The sequence below is a fragment of the Rhamphochromis longiceps genome, linkage group LG3 (genome assembly GCF_057381845.1).
Source record: "Rhamphochromis longiceps isolate RC_006_pf linkage group LG3, R_longiceps_female_GT1.1, whole genome shotgun sequence".
NCBI lineage: Eukaryota > Metazoa > Chordata > Actinopteri > Cichliformes > Cichlidae > Rhamphochromis > Rhamphochromis longiceps.
In genome coordinates this window covers 16,262,419-16,281,972 of record NC_140559.1, presented here as the reverse complement: position 1 = coordinate 16,281,972, position 19,554 = coordinate 16,262,419, and the positions used below count along the sequence as shown (strand labels likewise).

The 19,554-nt window shown below is 42.6% G+C and overlaps 2 protein-coding genes across 3 annotated transcripts; both read left to right on the top strand.

The window, feature by feature from the left end:
- Nucleotides 1-446: 446 nt before the first annotated feature.
- LOC146673161 (sodium/hydrogen exchanger 9B2-like) lies at nucleotides 447-12,045 on the top strand. 2 transcript variants are annotated; one of them, XM_085389976.1, is made up of 13 exons: nucleotides 447-563; nucleotides 4,695-4,803; nucleotides 5,181-5,351; nucleotides 6,293-6,435; nucleotides 6,539-6,666; nucleotides 6,859-6,940; nucleotides 9,179-9,272; nucleotides 9,354-9,460; nucleotides 9,544-9,693; nucleotides 9,829-9,937; nucleotides 10,128-10,264; nucleotides 10,740-10,914; nucleotides 11,005-12,045. In XM_085389976.1, exons 1-13 carry the CDS (start codon nucleotides 522-524, stop codon nucleotides 11,040-11,042), a joined length of 1,485 nt encoding a protein of 494 aa, XP_085246102.1. In that variant the 5' UTR covers nucleotides 447-521; the 3' UTR covers nucleotides 11,043-12,045. The 2 variants fall into 2 exon arrangements, with proteins under 2 accessions (XP_085246102.1, XP_085246095.1); XM_085389969.1 differs by having other exon boundaries at nucleotides 11,002-12,045.
- Nucleotides 12,046-12,730: 685 nt separating this feature from the next.
- Nucleotides 12,731-19,144, top strand: LOC146673160 (uncharacterized). Its single transcript, XM_085400930.1, has 4 exons — nucleotides 12,731-12,917; nucleotides 13,062-13,344; nucleotides 13,472-13,604; nucleotides 18,987-19,144. Exons 1-4 carry the CDS (start codon nucleotides 12,826-12,828, stop codon nucleotides 19,142-19,144), a joined length of 666 nt encoding a protein of 221 aa, XP_085257056.1. The 5' UTR covers nucleotides 12,731-12,825.
- Nucleotides 19,145-19,554: the final 410 nt, after the last annotated feature.

Genomic DNA, 19,554 nt, shown 5'->3' with positions numbered 1-19,554 from the left:
ACCGCAAGTTCTCAATGGGATTAACATCTGGGAGTTTCCAGGCCATGGACCCAAAATTTCAACGTTTTGTTCCCCGAGCTACTTAGTTATCACTTTTGCCTTATGGCACGGTGCTCCATCGTGCTGGAAAATCTGTGTCTTACCTCTTACTTTTATTTTTATTTAATTACATCTCTAAAGAGATCTCTGAGCATGAAAAATCTGTAAATCACATTATCATGTTATGTTTATACCTTTTAAGAAGTTGTTGTTGTTGTTTTTTTTAGCTTTTTTTATTTTATTTTATTTTTAGCATTTTTTAAATGTTAACAGCAATTATATGGAGTACATTTTAGGGTCTTAATAATTCTTGACCATGAAATGCACCCACTTTAAGAGGTTTGGCAAGAAGAGGATAAAGGACACCACCTTACTCACAGTCCATGTCTCTAACCCAGTTAGCGCTCTCTCTTACACATGCGCGCGCGCATGCACCTGTTCCTGGTAAAGGTAAAGTTCAGGCTGGTCAAGAGGACAGAGAAATGCCCCGGAGGAAGACGGAGGAGCTGGACGGCACGACCACGGTGAGGGCTTGATGAGTCACCCCTGAAAGGCTATTTATAGAAAACATATGCATGTGTTGGGGTTGTTCTTGCTCCAGACTCTGTGATTATAAAGGTTTAGGCCAAATGTATGTGGACAGATGAGCACTTATAATTTGCACCGATGTTTTTTTGAAATTCTATACGTGAAAAGTGAGCGCGAGAGCCCTCGGTGCGCCTGCTCGCTGCTGAAGTCAAAGTAAACTTTATTGTCATCTCCGCTACATACAGTCCAGTATATAGTGAGACGAGACGACGAGGCTCCAGTTACAGCAGTGCAAGTAAACAAACAATAAATATACACTTTAGGACTCGGGGTAAAGGGATCAATAACAATTTAAAATGTATATTTTATATTTTGTTGATTTAAAGTCTCACACACAACCCGTTTTTAAAGTTTAAAAACAGAGAAAAGAAGAGGAGGAGTGTAGCGACTTCCTCAGTCGCTAGAGGCCGGGGACTGAGCTTGCCTATTTGCCTGACGCGCTGTCAACTTTACGCCATAATGCGAGAGGTGGAATTGCTTGTTTATTAAAGTGCTTGAAAAGTTTACAGAGCAATAAAACATCACAGGCTCTAACGCAACAATTAAGGGGAAACTCGTTGTGCTGCGGTCAGCAAAAACTACGGCTACCCAGCCCTCTGTCAAAATCAAACCAGTGAAAGACAAACTGACAACGCTCTCTTAATGTCACCGCTAGCACCCGCGTGACTCCCGTTACACATCACCATAGCAACCAAACAAATGAAAACCCAGTGATCCTTAAAATTCAATACATCTACAGTTTTTTCTGATTGCTTAAGCACATTTTTTGTAACTATTGGCTAATTTTGCAAAACTCTTCACACAAATAAGAAAACCTGTCACCCAATAATCAAAACATTGTAGTTCTCTTGCAAAAGCAAACACAGCTAGATTACAGTTTTTTCTGAATGCTTAAACACTAACTGTGATTCCTGTAGCACAATCTCTAAAACTATTCAGACTTATAGCAAAACCACTCACTGAGTTTGCAAAACTAAAAGCACAAAAACTGCTTTGCACTCAGTTTGCAATTTTGTAACACACACTTTGCAAAACTGTAGGCACAATTCACTGCACAACACTCAATTTCCAAATTTCCAACACACTCCTAGCAAAAGTATACACATGTATGGCTATCATTAACACTAATTTGCCAACTGTCTGGCACACTTTCACATGTGGAAACTTTCTTAGATAATTAGTTCACTTTGCAATCAGCCTAAGCACTATAATACAGGTAAGCTGTGTGTGCGGAGTACAATGGAGGGAGCAGAAAGAGTGAGAAGTAGAGGAGGCCGAGGAAGAGGACGTGGAGGTGAAGAAGTAGGATGAAGAGGACGACAAGGACAAGGAGGAGCAAGAGGAAGACGAGGAGGGGGAGAGGAAGCATGTTCACTGCAGACCACGTAACCCATATAGTCATTATGGCGATTGCAAATAATCCTATACTTGGAAATAAACACTTGTGTTTGTTTTGATGTGTTTGACTAAACACCAGTACTTGAAGTTTGGATCCCTCTATGCTTATGGATCTATGACAGAAGTATGAGCTCAAACTGACATAGCCTACCTTGTGCACAGGGAAGGCAAATGCCAGATGTGTTTTGTATTCATACCATCAGTGTGCAGTTGGCGCATTGTGTGCTTAGTAGATGATGGCTTGTGTGTACTGTTTGATACGGAAACACCATTTTTACGAAGGTGTGAGGGGTTAATCTAGCTGTGTTCGCTTTTGCAAGAGAACTACAATGTTTTGATTATTGGGTGACAGGTTTTCTTATTTGTGTGAAGAGTTTTGCAAAATTAGCCAATAGTTACAAAAAATGTGCTTAAGCAATCAGAAAAAACTGTAACTCTTCACACCTTCGTAAAAATGGTGTTTCCGTATCAAACAGTACACACAAGCCATCATCTACTAAGCACACAATGCGCCAACTGCACACTGATGGTATGAATACAAAACACATCTGGCTTTTGCTTTCTCTGTGCACAAGGTAGGCTATGTCAGTTTGAGCTCATACTTCTGTCATAGATCCATAAGCATAGAGGGATCCAAACTGGTGTTTATTCAAACACATCAAAACAAACACAAGTGTTTATTTCCAAGTATAGGATTATTTGCAATCGCCATAATGACTATATGGGTTACTTGGTCTGCAGTGAACATGCTTCCTCTGCCCCCAGCATCTGGTCATCTAGCAATTCTGTAAAGTAACAATTTCAGTATTTTTACATCAATGGTATTGGTGTGTTTCTCATTGGCATATGGCAGTGCTACAAATCTTTGTGCAAAGTGACTGTACTCACCGATTCTCATTTCAAGATGTCCTTATGGTACTTGCTACAGTGTAGCGGCTCGAGTTAGGCTGGACCCGTTGGCCAGCTACCCTCAGGGTCATTCCACGGTTGATTACATGGTCCACTATTGTAGCTCTGATGTCATCAGTGATTCTATTTCTTACTCTTCCTACCCTTCCTCTCCCCCCTCCTCATCTTCCTCTCCCCCCTCCTCGTCTTCCTCTCCCCCCTCCTCGTCTTCCTCTTGCTCCTCCTTGTCCTTGTCGTCCTCTTCATCCTACTTCTTCACCTCCACGTCCTCCTCGGCTTCCTCTACTTCTCACTCTTTCTGCTCCCTCCATTGTACTCCGCACACACAGCTTACCTGTATTATAGTGCTTAGGCTGATTGCAAAGTGAACTAATTATCTAAAAAAGTTTTCACATGTGAAAGTGTGCCAGACAGTTGGCAAATTAGTGTTAATGATAGCCATACATGTGTATACTTTTGCTAGGAGTGTGTTGGAAATTTGGTAATTGAGTGTTGTGCAGTGAATTGTGCCTACAGTTTTGCAAAGTGTGTGTTACAAAATTGCAAACTGAGTGCAAAGCAGTTTTTGTGCTTTTAGTTTTGCAAACTCAGTGAGTGGTTTTGCTATAAGTCTGAATAGTTTTAGAAACTGTGCTACAGGAATCACAGTTAGGGTTTAAGCATTCAGAAAAAACTGTAATTATGGCTCCTACAAGGAGAAACGAGCAAAAGATACAGGTAAGCAGATGTGCGATTGGATAATGGCAGGTCATCCTGAAACAATCAGAATACTTTATTAATCCCTAAGGAAATTATGTGGGTTACAGTTACTCCAAGAAGAAATGGAAGAATCGCCTTCTCTACAGAAGAAACAATATATACAATAATATAATATTAATTAGTCAATTTTAATTGTTGATTTGTCCTGTTCTCATTGCATGACGAAGTATGATGTCTGTTTAGTAGCCGTTTGCATACTATGCATACTCTCTCTCTCTTCATATGTATGAGGTGTGTGTGTGTGTGTGTGTGTGGAGGGGGGGGGGCAGAGGGGGTGTTCGCCCAGGGCGCCTAACAGGCTAGGACCATTGGGTGTGTGTGTCTGTGTGAGTGAAAGGCAGAGAGGGAGAGCAAGCGACAGATTTTGTGTTATAAGCTTCATGTTATGGATGCACAGTGTGAGCACTCAGGTCGTATCTGAGCATCGGGCCGTATAGTGTGAGACCTGCATCGTGACCTATGAACTTCTAAACCCTGCGAGTCAATTGTGCAAAAGCAGAGCAGAAGCTGAATAACGCGACTGAAGAAAAAGAAAACTTGCACAGTGTATGCCCAGCTTAAGACATAAAGACTGGTTGGCAATGTTCTGGAAATGATCAATTGCTAAAAAAAAATGTATTTTCCCATCCGGTTGGTGGGTGGTAGCAGGAGGTAGTAACTATGAAACTGGTTGCAAAAGGAAGTAGTTGCTAGCAATCTCTAGCTGAAATTTGTTGCAACTTGTGCTCTTTGTCAGTTGGAAGTTGCAATAAAAAGGCACAACTTTTACTTGAAAGACAAATGTCCGATAATCGGCAATATTTCAGACAAGGTGGAGTCTTCTATGCAAACTGCAGTAATCTGTTGAGATATTTTTTCCCTAGCATTTAGTGGTTGCCATGGCATTACCAGGCAGTATCTAGGCAAGTGTGATCAGGTGATTAAGGTCCAATTATCTAACTTGATCATATGTATTAAATAAAAATCAAAAACAGAAAAAAAAATAATCTGTGTGTGGACAGATGACGATGCCATCATCTGAGTCACCCTCCTCATGCTGCGCGCCCTGCATCAGTCTAAAGGACAGATGTCCTCGACCTCAGGGACTCGTCAACCTGCTCATCACTAAAGGTAACAAACACTCATAATGTGAGAATTATCAGCCCAAGGACCAGAAGTGGGTCGAGTATCCAAAAATTGTACATTGTAAAAACATCAACAAAATAAGGCAAACCAATTCCAATTTCCAGATTTCAGTTTTTCACAACATAAAACCTTTTTAATCGGTATCTACAGTAAATAATATAAATATATAAACAATGCAAACCACTTCCAGTGACAATGCTGTATACTTTAACGGAATACAGTTACTCATATTTTGTATTTTAAATAACGGCGGTACATGTATTCCGTTACTCCCCAACACTGACTGTGAATATGTGTACTATCAGAGAAATAGAGAAACTATGAAACTTAACGAGTCTAAAAGATTTCCCGTCTGCTTGCAGTGTGTTTGTTTGCTCTGCTGTTCGGAGTCGTCTGGTCCATCACGGGAAAAGAGTGTTTACCTGGAGGGAACCTGTTCGGCATCATCATCCTCTTCATCTGCTCCGTGCTGGGAGGGAAGCTGGTGGGAATGATCCAGCTGCCCACACTGCCCCCCTTTCCTCCGCTACTTGGTACAGCCCAGTAACTTATTGTGTTGTAGTCTCATCCAGATTAATAGAGGTCATGTAAAACGTAATAAATACTTCCTGTGTTAAATATAGAGCTTACAGTGTAGCACATGCAAGTTCCCAGCGTTTATACTCGAGCGCTGTTATGTGCTGCAATTGTGCAGCTAGAACACTAGGGGGTGCTGCGATTTCTCTCTTTGAGAATGATCCATTCTCCATCAATCCAACCACTTGCTTTCAGTCAGTGTTTTGCATTATAAATATGTTCTACTTTCAGGGGTGTATGCAATGTTATGTAGCGGCTTTTGTTTGAAAAACACAAACACAAAAGCTGCCACATATTTTGCTTTTTTTGTAGTTTTACTAAAGTTCTTTTGTAGTCCATTTGAAAGTTGTGGTTGGTGGTTGTGAAAGAAAAAGTCAAGTTCGACTTGGCTCAGTTTTCTCACATGGGCCTCTGCTATTCAGTGTACAATGCTATTTTATTTTCTTATAAGAAGGAAAAGGAGAACAGTCCTCATATGTGACATAAATGGACATTTGAATATTGGATCCATGATAAACACCAAAATAATGCATAATAGGAAAGTATAAAGGCAATGTTAATCCACTCTATAATACAGCCTGCATCCCTAACAGTACTTCATGCATACAAACCTTTTCCATTATATTACCTGAAAATCTTCACTGCTTATTATTTCTTCATGTCAGTAAAACTTGAATTGTTGTCCTCTTATCCTATGTACAGTATCTATCAGTAAGTATATGTAGATACTTAGACGTACATTGCGATTTCAAATAAAATACAATTAAATTCCATTTAATTTTAGGGGGATCACACCCTCAGTCACAGGCCATATCACAAAGTGCTACCACACATTATGTTAGTTATGGTCCTTACAACTACAGCATGCCTGTACAAACTTGTGTGTGCGTGCGTGTAGGTATGCTGCTGGCGGGTCTGCTGTTGCGTAATGTTCCTTACATAACAGACGCCATCTTTATTGACACTCACTGGTCTGCAGCTCTGAGGAACATCGCCTTGTCCATCATCCTGACCAGAGCTGGTCTGGGCCTCAACCCTGAGGTGCACGAACAGTCAAATACTGTAGCAGCATACAATTCCTGACATGCTGGTAGTTACACACAGAAAATCAAATGCAGTCTCTTAAATCCTTGTTTGCATGCAGGCTTTAAGTCGACTGAAAGCAGTGTGCGTACGTGTTGCAGTTGGACCCTGTATGGTGGAAGCCTGCATTGGTGCTGTGGTTTCTCACTTCCTGCTGGGTCTGCCATGGGTTTGGGGTTTCATACTGGGGTAATTTGCACACACATACACACACACACACAATGGTCTTAGTCAATACTTTAGTTGACATGTTGGAATCTCTTTAAACAGACTTTAAACAGGTGATTTCTGCATGTTAATTGCAGCTATTTCTTTCTGTATGGCTGATCCAAAGTAAGTAAAGTGACACTCACTGTATCTGTGGTGTGTGTGTTTGTGCAGTTTTGTACTGGCTGCCGTTTCTCCAGCAGTTGTTTTTCCTTCAATGCTGCTTCTGCAGAGAGAAGAATATGGAGTGGAGAAGGTAAATTATCACCCGTTACTATCATCACTACATTTGACTGATGAAAGGTTCATCCTGCTAGAAGGGGCAGCGTATGGGTGGAAAAAGAGATGAGCCTGAGATGAGTCTATAGAAATGAGAAAACATGTGTGTAGGCTTATGCAGAGCAAGTATAACCTAAAAATAACAGCCATTACAGCAGTTCTAGAGGACTCTAGAACTGCTGTAATGGCTCTAGCTCCATCAACACATTCTGAGCGATTGCTAAGCTTCCTAATTGTGTCCTAGCCCCTTTACAAGGACCCACAGTGACCTTTAGGAGACCCACTGTGGCCCTTAATACCTTCTACAAAGTTACAAGCTTAAGCAGAATCAGAATACTTTATTGATCCCTTATTGATCCCTTATCAATAAGGTATTAGTCACTCATTAGTCACTTATTGATAAATAGCTGGATAAGAAGAAGAGCATGTGCAACAGGTGCAACAGGGGTGTAGCTGTAGCAGCAAACAGTGTGTTAAGTGGATGCGTTGTACAGGGAGATGGCCACAGGCAGGAAAGATTTCCTGTGTCGTTCAGTGGTGCTTTTCGGTAATCTCAGTCTCTCACTGAACGAGCTCCTGTGACTGACCAGCATGTCATGGAGTGGGTGGGAGGTGTTATCTAACATTGTCTTTATCTTGGACAGCATCCGCCTCTCCGACACCACCTTGAGGGAGTCCAGCTCCATCCCCACAACATTGCTGGCCTTACGGATTAGTTTATTAAGTCTGTTGGCATCTGCGACCCTCAGCCTGCTCCCCCAGCATGCAACAGCATAGAGGATCGCACTGGCCACAACAGACTCATAGAAAATCCTCAGCATTTTCTGGCAGATGTTGAAGGACCTCAGTCGCCTCAAAAAATAGAGACGACTCTGGCCCTTCCTGTAAAGTGCTGTGGTGTTTTTAGCCCAGTCCGGTTTATTGTCAATGTGTACTCCAAGGTATTTATAGTCCTCCACAATGTCAACACTGACCCCCTGGATTGAAACGGGGGTCAAGTGTTTCCTGGTCTTCCTGAAGTCCACGATCAGTTCCTTGGTCTTTGCCACGTTGAGCTGTAGATGATTCTGCTCACACCACGTGACAAAGGAGTCGACCACAGCCCGGTACTCTGTCTCATCATCCCTGCTGATGCATCCAACCACCGCAGAGTCATCAGAAAACTTCTGAAGATGGCAGGTCTCTGTGCAGTGGCTGAAGTCTGTGGTGTAGAGGGTGAAGAGGAAGGGGGAGAGGACAGTCCCCTGTGGTGCCCCTGTGTTGCTGATCACCTTGTCAGACACACACTGTGGGAGACGTACATATTGTGGTCTTCCTGTCAGGTAATCAACAATCCAAGACACCAGAGAAGCATCCACCTGCATCGCTGCTAACTTATCACCCAGGAGGGTCGGCCTGATGGTGTTGAAAGCACTGGAAAAGTCAAAAAACATGACCCTCACAGTGCTCGCCGGCTGGTCCAGATGGGTGTAGACACGATTGAGCAGGTAGATGATGGCGTCCTCTGTTCCGAGACTAGGCTGGTAAGTAAACTGAAGGGGATCCAGATGTGGTCTTACTATGGGTCGTAGCTGGTCCAGGATGAGCCTTTCCAGGGTCTTCATGATGTGGGAGGTCAGTGCCATGGGCCTGTAATCCTGGGGGCCACTGGGACGTGGCGTCTTTGGTACAGGGACGAGGCATGATGTCTTTCACAGTACTGGGACCCTCTGCAGACTCAGACTCAGCATGAACAGTTTATGGAAGACTCCACAAAGCTGGGGGGCACAGGTCTTGAGGATGCGGAGACTCACTTTGTCTGGTCCAGCAGACTTGCTTGAGTGGAGTCTCCTCATTTGCATCTGAACCTGGTCTTGAGAGAAAGTGATGGGTGGTGGAGGGGTGTCAGGAGCATCCCTTGAAGCTTTTAATAGGATAGTGATTCAGTAACAATAGCCTTCTAAAGGATTTGTAGACCTTATCAGTTATCCCTCCAAATTAATTCATAAGCTTGTAATACACAAGTACTTTCAGCTACTTAGTAGTAGCTGCTACAGCTACTTCTAAAAGTCTTAAAATACTTGAAGTTTATTTAAATGAAAGCGACACTGCTAATCACCCAAAAGAGCTCAAGGCTCCTTCAGGATTGACTAAATAGTTAAGCTTCACCAACCCAAGAGCTGCCAAAGGATCAAGAACATTTAAAGCTCTAATGTCACTGTGTGTTGTTCTTCAGGGAATCCCCACCCTCCTGATGGCTGCTGGAAGCTTTGATGTTATTCTCGCCATAACAGGATTCTCTACTTGTCTGGGAATCGCCTTCTCTACAGGTCAAAGAAAGTTTTTCTGTTCTGTGCTTTATGGTTTGTGTTTTTTCTAGTCTACATGGTCTCGTTGTGTTTGTCCTGCAGGTTCTACATGGATGAACATACTGAAGGGTCTGCTGGAGGTGGTGGGAGGCATCGTAGCTGGTATGATCCTGGGCATGTTCTTGTACTGCTTCCCCAGCAATGACCAGGTTTGACATTTTTTTATTAATATGATTTTTCCTTTTTTAATTGTTCATAAAATGTGTCTTTAATATCTTCTGTCTGATCGCAGGAGGATCTGGTATTGAGGAGGACCCTCATGTTGCTGGGTCTGTCCATATTTTCAGTCTTCACCTGTAATGTTATAGGTTTTGCTGGAGCTGGAAGTCTCTGTACACTGGTGCTGGCTTTCCTGGCTGCACTGGGCTGGAAGACTGAAAAGGTATCATATATCAGGATCACTTTAACCTGCATCCTGCCCCTTGGATTTTGTCATGTTTACCCTAAATCAACATGTCTTTTAATGGCTGGCACCATGGAATGTGGTTAATCCAGGTATCTCTAACTTCGCAATCAGGCACCAGTAGCAGAAATAGTTGGTCGGTCATGGGATGTATTTCAGCCACTTCTCTTTGGTCTGATTGGAGCTGAGATCACGATTAAAGCACTCAGCCCAAGTACTGTGGGTAAGAACATTATATTAACGACATATTTCAGTTAGACTTTGCTCCATTTGTGTCTAGATTTTGTTCTCAGTTACTAGGAGCCCAGTGGGCCCAGTAATAAAAGAGCTTTAACCTGCAGAGCAAAAAATTTCACGGCTTGAGGAAAGTTAAGATACTGGTTTCCTCTTTGTTGTTGTGTCTATGCCCTTAGGTCTGGGTATGGCCTGCATTCTTATTGGTCTGGTGATCCGTCTACTTGTCACCTTCCTGTTGGTTCATTACGGAGGATTCAACTTAAAAGAGAAGCTCTTCATTTCTGTGGCCTGGCTGCCTAAAGCTACTGTGCAGGTCTGTGAGTGTGTAATCCTGATATTAGACTGCTAGAAGATATTCATTTTTCAAGAATAATGTACCCGACTTTATTAAACCAGAACTAGAAGCACCTCAGACTTATCCAGAAACTTCTGCATAAAGCCTCTAAACACTCCTAAAATGCCACTGGTGGTCAAAACAGCTACTAAGATATCATATAGATTTTTCTTTGTAACCACTGAAATCATTAGATTGTAATGGTGTTGATTAGCTACCTACATGGCTCCTGAATTCTCTTTATTGACTTCGAAAACCTAAATTACTACAATAACCACACAAAGAAGTTCTAGTTCGCCATTAGTTATGATCTAAAGGCCTTTAGATCTAGATGACTAAGAACTAAAAAAGTACTGTTGTTTCCATTAAAACCACCTCTGTGATCTTAACGATACACTCCTTCATTGTTAATCTGCACTTCTCCTGAGCAGTTATTTATGTCTGTATGTGCTAGGCTGCCATTGGCTCCAAGGCATTGGACATGGCGAGGGAGGAAGGGGACGAGGCCTTAATTAAGTTTGGTTTGGACGTGCTAACATTAGCGGTGTTAGCCATCTTGATCACAGCTCCAGTTGGTGCACTGGGTATCGGACTGGCAGGACCACGTCTCCTGGCCCGGCAGGTCAAAGGTCAGCAGGCATACACATCTACACACTGTGTAGTGGCTTCATAATTTTACTGTTAAATCACTGAATGTCTTTTTTTCCCGACCTCAGCAGAAGAGACGGAAGGTGAAGCTACACCATCTTACCTGTGAGAGTATTACACCATCTTATCCACCTTATACTTCTAATCAAATAATTGTTGAATCATTATACGGCTATAGGCCACATTATGCCTTTGATTAAAGGTTGTGAAATCATTACACTGTTTTATGATGCATTATACTGCTGAGTTATAAGAAATGCTGTTTGTGTAGAATCATGGCCTTCCTTTTCTGATTACAAAGAGAACAGAACATACTGTAGAGTTTTTCTGCCCCATCTCATCAGGAGGAGATAAAACAGGAAGCCAAGGCCGTCACTTAGGCGCTGTAAGATAGAAAGAATGTGAGGGTTTAGGCTTTATGGCCCTGAAGGGAGGGGGAAAAAGCTGTAAGAGTCTTTGTAACTGTTGGACACTTCGAGATGTTGCCAGACACCCTCCTGTGCACATCTCCCGTCTGGACATCGGTAAGGCTCAAAGTGTTGTATGGAATAATGAGAACTGTAAATGGTAAAGGGCCTGTATTTCTGTAGCGCTTTTCTAGTCCCTATGGACCCCAAAGCGCTTTTCGCAACCAGTCATCCACCCATTCACACACTGGTGATGGCAGCTACATTGTAGCCACATCCACCCTGGGGCGCACTGACAGAGGCGAGGCTGCCGGACACTGGCGCCACCGGGCCCTCTGACCACCACCAGTAGGCAACGGGTGAAGTGTCTTGCCCAAGGACACAACGACCAAGACTGTCCAAGCCGGGGCTCGAACCGGCAACTTTCCAATTACAAGGCGAACTCTTGAGCCACGATCGCCAAAGATGAAAGAATTGGGGTATTTAACATACCGCAACGGGGCCGTTCAAGAAAAAGACCGCTTAAAAAACTCCTTATATACAAACTGTATATACAATATATTAGTATGTCCACACATAATGTAAATGATAATCAGAGTTTAGCTGCAGTTCATTTATATATACTGGCTGTAGGTTTCTCCTATTGTCTCATATACTCAGGTTAGAAACTGTAAATTTGCAAATGTTCATATTTTTATTAGGCTATTATTACAGTTTTTCTCGATTGCTTAAACACTATAACCAGGCCTCTAAACTAAAATTTCAAAACCGTAACGCTATTGTTCAAAAAGCTCACCCATTTCCCTGAACTATAAACACTATTCCCTGCTTTGACACATGACTCAAATTTGGTGAACTGTTACTGCAAAACTCTACACACAAATCCCTACATTTTACAGTGCTTACACCATGTAGTCATTTAGAAAGCACTAGCATGCAATAATGTTAACTTAAGTCAGCATAGCTTGAGCTCAATTAGCACACAATTAACCAGGTGGAAACACTAGGAGTCAAAATTTAGCACACACCAATCAGAACCTGCGATGGATAGATAAAAGGGCCAAAGTCAGCTCATTCAGGTTTGAAACAATGGATCCAAAGAGATGCAAAGGAAGAGGACGTGGTGGAGAAAGAGGACGTGGTGAAGGAGGAGGACGTGGTGAAGGAGGAGGACGTGGTGGAGGAAGAGGACATGGTGAAAGAGGAGGGTGTGGTGAAGGAGGAGGACGTGGTGGAGGAAGAGGACATGGTGAAAGAGGAGGGTGTGGTGAAAGAGGAGGACGTGGTGGAAGAGGAGGAGGAGGTGGTCTAGGACAACAGGAAGGTGGTGGAGGAGGAGGGAGAGGTGGAGGAGGAGGAGGACGTGGTGAAGGAGGTGGAGGTGGAGAACGACGGCGACAAGGAAGGGGAAGAGCAAGGGCAAGAAGACAGTCAGTCTCGGATGAAATTCGAGCCACTTTAGTTGACCATGTCCTTGTCCATGGGATGACTATGAGGGAGGCTGGGCAACGAGTACAACCAAATTTGAGTCGCTTCACTGTTGCCTCCATCATCAGAACCTTCAGGGAGGAAAACAGGTAGGTGTACTTGCAGTAAGACTGCTTTGTACAGTAACGTTTAAGTTACTGAACTTATGTGTCTTGAGTTTCAGTATGTTTCCATTATTTGCCTGTAAAATGAATGTGTGACAGTTACAGTAATGAGTGCTTCTATTTTTGTAGGACACAGAGACGACCACCTGGTGGAGGCAGGTTAAGGCTTTTGTCGGAGGAGCAAGAGAGGGAACTTGTAAACATGGTAATTGCAAATAATGTAATCCGCCTGCAAGAGATTCAAAGGAGAGTGATTGAGGATGATCATCTTTTTCGAGGCATAAATGCCATCAGCCTCTCCACAATTGACCGCATCCTCCGAAAGAATCAATTCCGGATGAAACAGGCATACCGAGTCCCTTTCGAACGAAACTCTGACAGAGTGAAGAACCAACGTGTGGAATATGTTCAGGTATGAGTTTTGATACTGTATAAAGTATTGTGTACCATCACAGCATGGCAGTTTATGCTGCCATTTCAGCACTCTTGAACTGTGGTTCAGGGTACCGATTGACTCTACTGTGTTATGTGTTTTGCAGAGAATCTTTGAGATTGAAGGACGGCCTGTTCCCCATGAAATAATCTTTGTGGATGAGGCAGGTTTTAACCTGACCAAAAGAAGGAAAAGGGGGAGGAACATAATTGGCCATCGGGCTATTGTAAATGTCCCTGGTCAGCGTGGGGGGAATGTCACTATGTGCGCAGCCATCAGCCAACGAGGGGTACTCCACCGCCATGCCGTACTAGGACCCTATAACACTATGCTTCTCCTTGCTTTTCTTGATGGTTTAAGACAACATATGTTCCAGCTGGACTACAGGGAACCAGCACAGCCAGAGCAGCCTCACTACGTTGTTGTGTGGGATAACGTCAGCTTCCATCGCGCTGCTCTGGTTCATGACTGGTTTACCAATAACCCAAGGTTTTCTAATATCTTTCTGCCTGCATACTCTCCCTTTCTAAACCCGATAGAGGAGTTATTTTCGGCATGGCGGTGGAAAGTGTATGACCGAGAACCTTATGTCCGTGTTCACCTCCTTCAGGCCATGGAAGAGGCCTGCCTAGACATATCAGTAGATGCATGACAGGGGTGGATCAGGCATGCAAGAGGATTTTACCCCCGCTGCCTGGCTGGGGCCAATATAGCCTGTGATGTGGATGAGATTCTCTGGCCTGACCCAGACCAAAGACAAGATGCTGAGGTGGGATAATGTTTCTGGTGTGTGTTGTACTGTATAGTACATGAATGACAATGTGCCACTGTACATACATTGGTTGCGTCTTTTGTGTTTATCATGTGACAAGGGTTTTGAAGGGGAGAACCATAAGCAACCTATTTGTTTTGGAACTATTGTTTTGAATTAATTGTACCAGTGTGCAAAACTCTGTTGTAGTGTGTGTGTTTTTGAGGGCTTGTGTTTGATGTCTGAGGGCAAAGTTTGGTTTTTCAGCAGGAGTGAATAGTTTTGGGTGTAGAGCTTCATTTTGACCTGGAAATAGGATGTTTGGGAAATTGAGTGAGATGTTATGGATTTGTGTTTACTGTTGTGAGGATATGAGGCGTAGTTTCAAGAAATGTGTTTTAGCAATCGAGAAAAACTGTAATAAAGCAAATGTGTTAAAAGTACTGATATATTCTGTGTTATAACATTTTACACATTTCAGCTATTTTACAATCCTTTGAAATGAACTCTGTTTGTTAAGCGTCACATGTCTGAGCTACACCGGTCTTAGATATACTGGTGGAAACCTCCATATTTGTATGAAAGATGAGGACTCGTCTGCAAGCACTCGTCCACTCCTGGCCAAGTGGCAGTGAAATGTTTTTACAGGTATTGTTACTACGTCAGTGGTTTTGCTCTGCAAGGGCATCACAAACATGTCCTTTGTAGTGTTGTAAACTATGGTGTGTTGATTTTTATGCAGCATTTGTTTTTGTTAATCCAATTATTAATTTTACATTACACTATAATGTTATCAGCTCATTAGCAGTGACAGTATGTGTTTTATAAACCAATTCCTGGTTAGCTAGTGTCAATATAAGCTAACATATATTTGCCACATCAGATTTAATTTTTTTTACTTCAGTTTTTTCTGTTTTTCTGTTTGTCTGTTGAATAAATGAAGTACAGCTGAGGTCATTCATCATATGGGGAGTGGTAGAGTTTAGCTAGCATGCTAGTCTGATGTGTTGGGTTTTTTTTGGTTATTTTGGTGTGGTGGAGTAATGTAGATAGACTTGATGTTGGAAGTCAGGTCTTTAAAATTACACCACATTCAATAACAAAAAACAAAGCAATCATTTCTGATTTCAGATTTGGTTTGTTATAAAAAGGTATTTTTTTTTACTGTTATATTTGTTTAAAACATGCAAAAAGCAAATAACTAGATACAGATTAAGTAGATTATGGCAGTAACTGATGCTTTTCCTCTCAGAGGCTGGATGTGTGCCTTGGATGTTCTACTGAAAAACCAATGGCAGCACAAACTTGACACTAATCATGGGTCTAAAGATGAAAAACGACATGTACTTGAGTTTGTTACTCAAATCCACCAGCTGCTGCCTGAACACACTGAGATTTAATTATAGAGGACTTTTAAGATCCCCCAAGTCCACCAGTGATAGCAGTATCAATACCTTTTAATGCTGCTTGTTAGTAAAGTGGACGTCAACAGGAAACGAGCAAAAACTGAGCTGCTGTAGGCGTTTCCTCAACTTGACTGGACCAAAGCACTTAAACACCAACCGCTTGATGGAGGCAATGACTGGCAGCTATCAGGTCTTAGAAATAACAGTAGCTTAAGCTAATAGCTAAATCCAAGTGCCAGTATTAATGCAACAAGACTCCCCACCACACCCAGAAGCAAGCAAATAAGTCACTACACTGCTTAATAAACCAATAAAATGGATAGTATAGAGGAGGACGAGAACACCTGTAACTGTTGTAGAGCCTGATTAACACTGCCTGGTTATCTGGCTGAGTGCTGAATGAGCCAGCTGTGCTCTTGGGTGTGCCAGGACAGCCACACAACATCTAAGTGTGTGAAGAGGACTTTTGATTTACATTAAAAAAGTAGAGTCTACTAAATAGATATCGTTTAAAGCACTGCAGCACAGTACCTTTAATACCTACAACATGCTCTAGTTGCTATAATAAAATATCATGGTCCACAACACTGAATGTGTGCTTTAGAGCAGGTAACGCTATAACATTACCTGCTGTTCACCATTCGTGGCCTCCCTGTTTCGTGGATTTTTTGTGTGCAATTTTGCATGTTTTTTTTTAAACAGCGCATAGTGTTCTGCTTCCTCATTGGCTGTAGACCACTGTCAATCAGTCTCGTGCCGTGTCTCCTGTACAGTACAGAATGCATTCAGCTTGTCAAATTCCCATAAATCTTCGATCACTAACAGTGTGACTCTGAAGTGTTTTACTGTAAGTTTTCCCCCCAACAAACAACAATGTTGACGAAACGTTTTGCAGTCAAAGGAACCTGTGGTAGCACCCAAAAGGCTGAGGAAGATGCTAACCATCGCACAAAAAGTTGGACATCTGGACATGCTAAAGAAAGGTAGAAGTTACTGTATTTTTCAGATTATAAAGTTCGCCGGATTATAAGGCGCATTAAGTGAAACAAAACAGTCAGATAAGTTAAACTTTACTCAGTCATTCTTCTTGCTTCCCCTACTTCGTACGATTGATTCATAAATGTTGCATTCTCTGGCAGCTGCTCTATTCCCATGTTCTGGACCTGAAAACAGGGTTTGATCTTTGGTTTCATTCTATTTCTGGACTAATTTTTCTACGATGGTTTGAACTTTGAGAGTGTTTAAAAGTGTGAAAATATTCATGCCTGTCTGAGAAAAGTGTATAAAGCATGTAGTGAGGGGTATTAAAGTATTAAAACATCTATAATAAGTATAAAATATAAAGCCTGCTACCATCAACACAGGAGCACCTCAGGGATGTGTCCTCTCGCCACTGCTCTACTCCCTCTACACTTCAGACTGTGTGGCCACCCATGGCTCCAACACCATTGTGAAGTTTGCTGACGACACAGTGGTGTTGGGTGCCATCTCCAACAACGATGAGGCGGCCTACATGGATGAAGTGAAGAATCTGGCATCGTGGTGCCAGGACAACCACCTCCAGCTGAACGTCGGCAAGACCAAGGAGCTGGTGGTGGACTTCAGAAGGGGTCAGCACAGAGACTACAAGCCCATTATCATCAATGGAGCTCCAGTGGAGAGGGTGCAGTCCTTCAAGTATCTTGGTGTCCACATCTCCTCAGACCTGACATGGGCTGCCCACATTCAGGTCCAGACCAAAAAGGCTAGGCAGCGCCTGTATCACCTTCGACAACTGAGGAAGTTCAGGGTCTCTCCAAAGATCCTCAGGATTTTCTATACAGGCGCTGTGGAGAGCATCCTCACACAGAACATCACATCGTGGTTTGGGAACAGCTGTGTGAAGGACCAAAAAGCTCTCCAGAGAGTGATCCGTACAGCAGAACGCTGCTGCAGGATTGCTCTCCCCCCGCTTCAGGACACCTACACCAGGAGATGCTGGACTAGAGCAGTGCAGATACTGAAGGACCCGTCCCATCCTGGCAACAAACTGTTCCAACTTCTGCAATCTGGTAGAAGGTTCCGCATCATCTGGGCAAGGACAGAGAGACTCAAGAGGAGCTTCTATCGCCAAGCCATCCGGGCCCTAAACACACACACCCGCCCTCTCACATCATCTATAACTGACTGAGACAGGACTCTCTTCCAGACACTAAACCAAGGCACAATGTACATTTCAAATTCCTTAAATTTTAAATATGTTTATATTGTCTATCCTGTAAAATAGTCAGATGTCTATTCATATTAATGTACAGAATTCACCTGCTTGCTGCTACTACTGCACATTCACCCAATGTACATATTATATATATATATATCAGAATCAGAATCAGAATACTTTATTGATCCCTGGGGGAAATTATTTTTTGTTACAGTGCTCCATTTTAAACCAACATTAAGACAAGACAGACAATACACTAACTAAGAATAGTACAATATATACATATATATACATACATACATACATAAGTCACTTATAAATAAATAGTTGGAAAAGAAACATGTGTAGCTGTAGCAGCAAACAGTGTGTTAAGTGGATGCGTTGTACAGGGAGATGGCCACAGGCAGGAATGATTTCCTGTGTCGTTCAGTGGTGCTTTTCGGTAATCTCAGTCTCTCACTGAACGTGCTCCTGTGACTGACCAACATGTCATGGAGTGGGTGGGAGGTGTTATCCAACATTGTCTTTATCTTGGACAGCATCCGCCTCTCCGACACCACCTTGAGGGAGTCCAGCTCCATCCCCACAACATTGCTGGCCTTACGGATCAGTTTATTAAGTCTGTTGGCATCTGCGACCCTCAGCCTGCTCCCCCAGCATGCAACAGCATAGAGGATCGCACTGGCCACAACAGACTCATAGAAAATCCTCAGCATTTTATATATATATATATAATGTTCTTCCTCTACCCCCCCCCCCCCCCCCCCCCCCAAATTTTTGCACATGTCGAGGAGCGTGTCAGGCTACATTTCCCTGTGTGTTATACTTGTATAACTATGCATGTGACAGATAAAGAACCTTGAACCTTGAATGTATGTATACCACAATACATGTGGTTTAAAAAAGCAAAGATGGTAAAATCCCAGAGCTCAGGCATTCGAAACAAGACCTCACAAACCATTTATTTTGCAAACAGTTCGCACCAATCTCAGCACGTTACCACAGGAACCAAAGACCAGGTACAGTCAAGAACAGAGGTGAGAATATTCACGCACATATTTTAAAATATTTTTTCATATATTCTTTGGGATCTCATGTAATATTGGTACCAAACCATTATCACACAGCTACTGGATTTCAGTGCAGATTATAAACCATCCCACACACATACTTGTAGTCTGTAACCCAACCCTGCCACATGCAGATAAACGCTGTGTGTCTCCAGACTTGCAGTGTTGGTCTTAGTCACTGTCTATTACAACAGTGAACATCCAGGATTTGGGCATTGAAACGGGGGTGGAGTACAAATACCTGGGTGTTCACCTCAATAACAAACTGCATTGGTCCACAAACACAAATGCACTCCACAAAAAGGGTCTAAGCCATCTCCACCTGAGCCTGTACGAGCTCGTTCAGCAGTAAACTTTTACACCCACAGTGTAGGATGGAGCGCTACCGCAGGTCATTCTCATCAGCAGCTGTTAGATTAAAGAACACAGTTTAGTTCTGTACAAACAAATTTCAGTTGCTTAAGTATATAGGACTACTTTGTGTCTATATTCCTCTTGCTATAAGAACTATCTAACATCAAAATGTCTAATTTGTGATAATAAAGGTTTATTCTATCCTATTCTATTCTGAACTATTCTAATAAATATCACTTTCAAATATCTCACTCAGATTCACAACCATCCTGAGTTAAACTGAGTTGCATGACAAACACAATGAGACGCGTGTGTTTCCTGTTTCTGCTCGTCACCTCAAACAAAACATCTTCAGTCATAACCACAGTCAGTCAGACAGACACCAGTGGAAAGAAAACCCCCGAAGTG

Bases quoted from the DNA above. Each gene is read 5' to 3' on its own strand.
- LOC146673160 (XM_085400930.1), top strand. From the start codon at position 12,826: ATGACTATGAGGGAGGCTGGGCAACGAGTACAACCAAATTTGAGTCGC. The intron at 12,918-13,061 runs GTAGGTGTACTT...CTATTTTTGTAG, and splicing joins ACCTTCAGGGAGGAAAACAG to GACACAGAGACGACCACCTG. The intron at 13,605-18,986 runs GTCAGCGTGGGG...CTATTACAACAG, and splicing joins GGCTATTGTAAATGTCCCTG to TGAACATCCAGGATTTGGGC.
- LOC146673161 (XM_085389969.1), top strand. From the start codon at position 522: ATGCCCCGGAGGAAGACGGAGGAGCTGGACGGCACGACCACG. The intron at 9,694-9,828 runs GTATCATATATC...CTTCGCAATCAG, and splicing joins TGGGCTGGAAGACTGAAAAG to GCACCAGTAGCAGAAATAGT. The intron at 10,265-10,739 runs GTCTGTGAGTGT...TGTATGTGCTAG, and splicing joins TGCCTAAAGCTACTGTGCAG to GCTGCCATTGGCTCCAAGGC.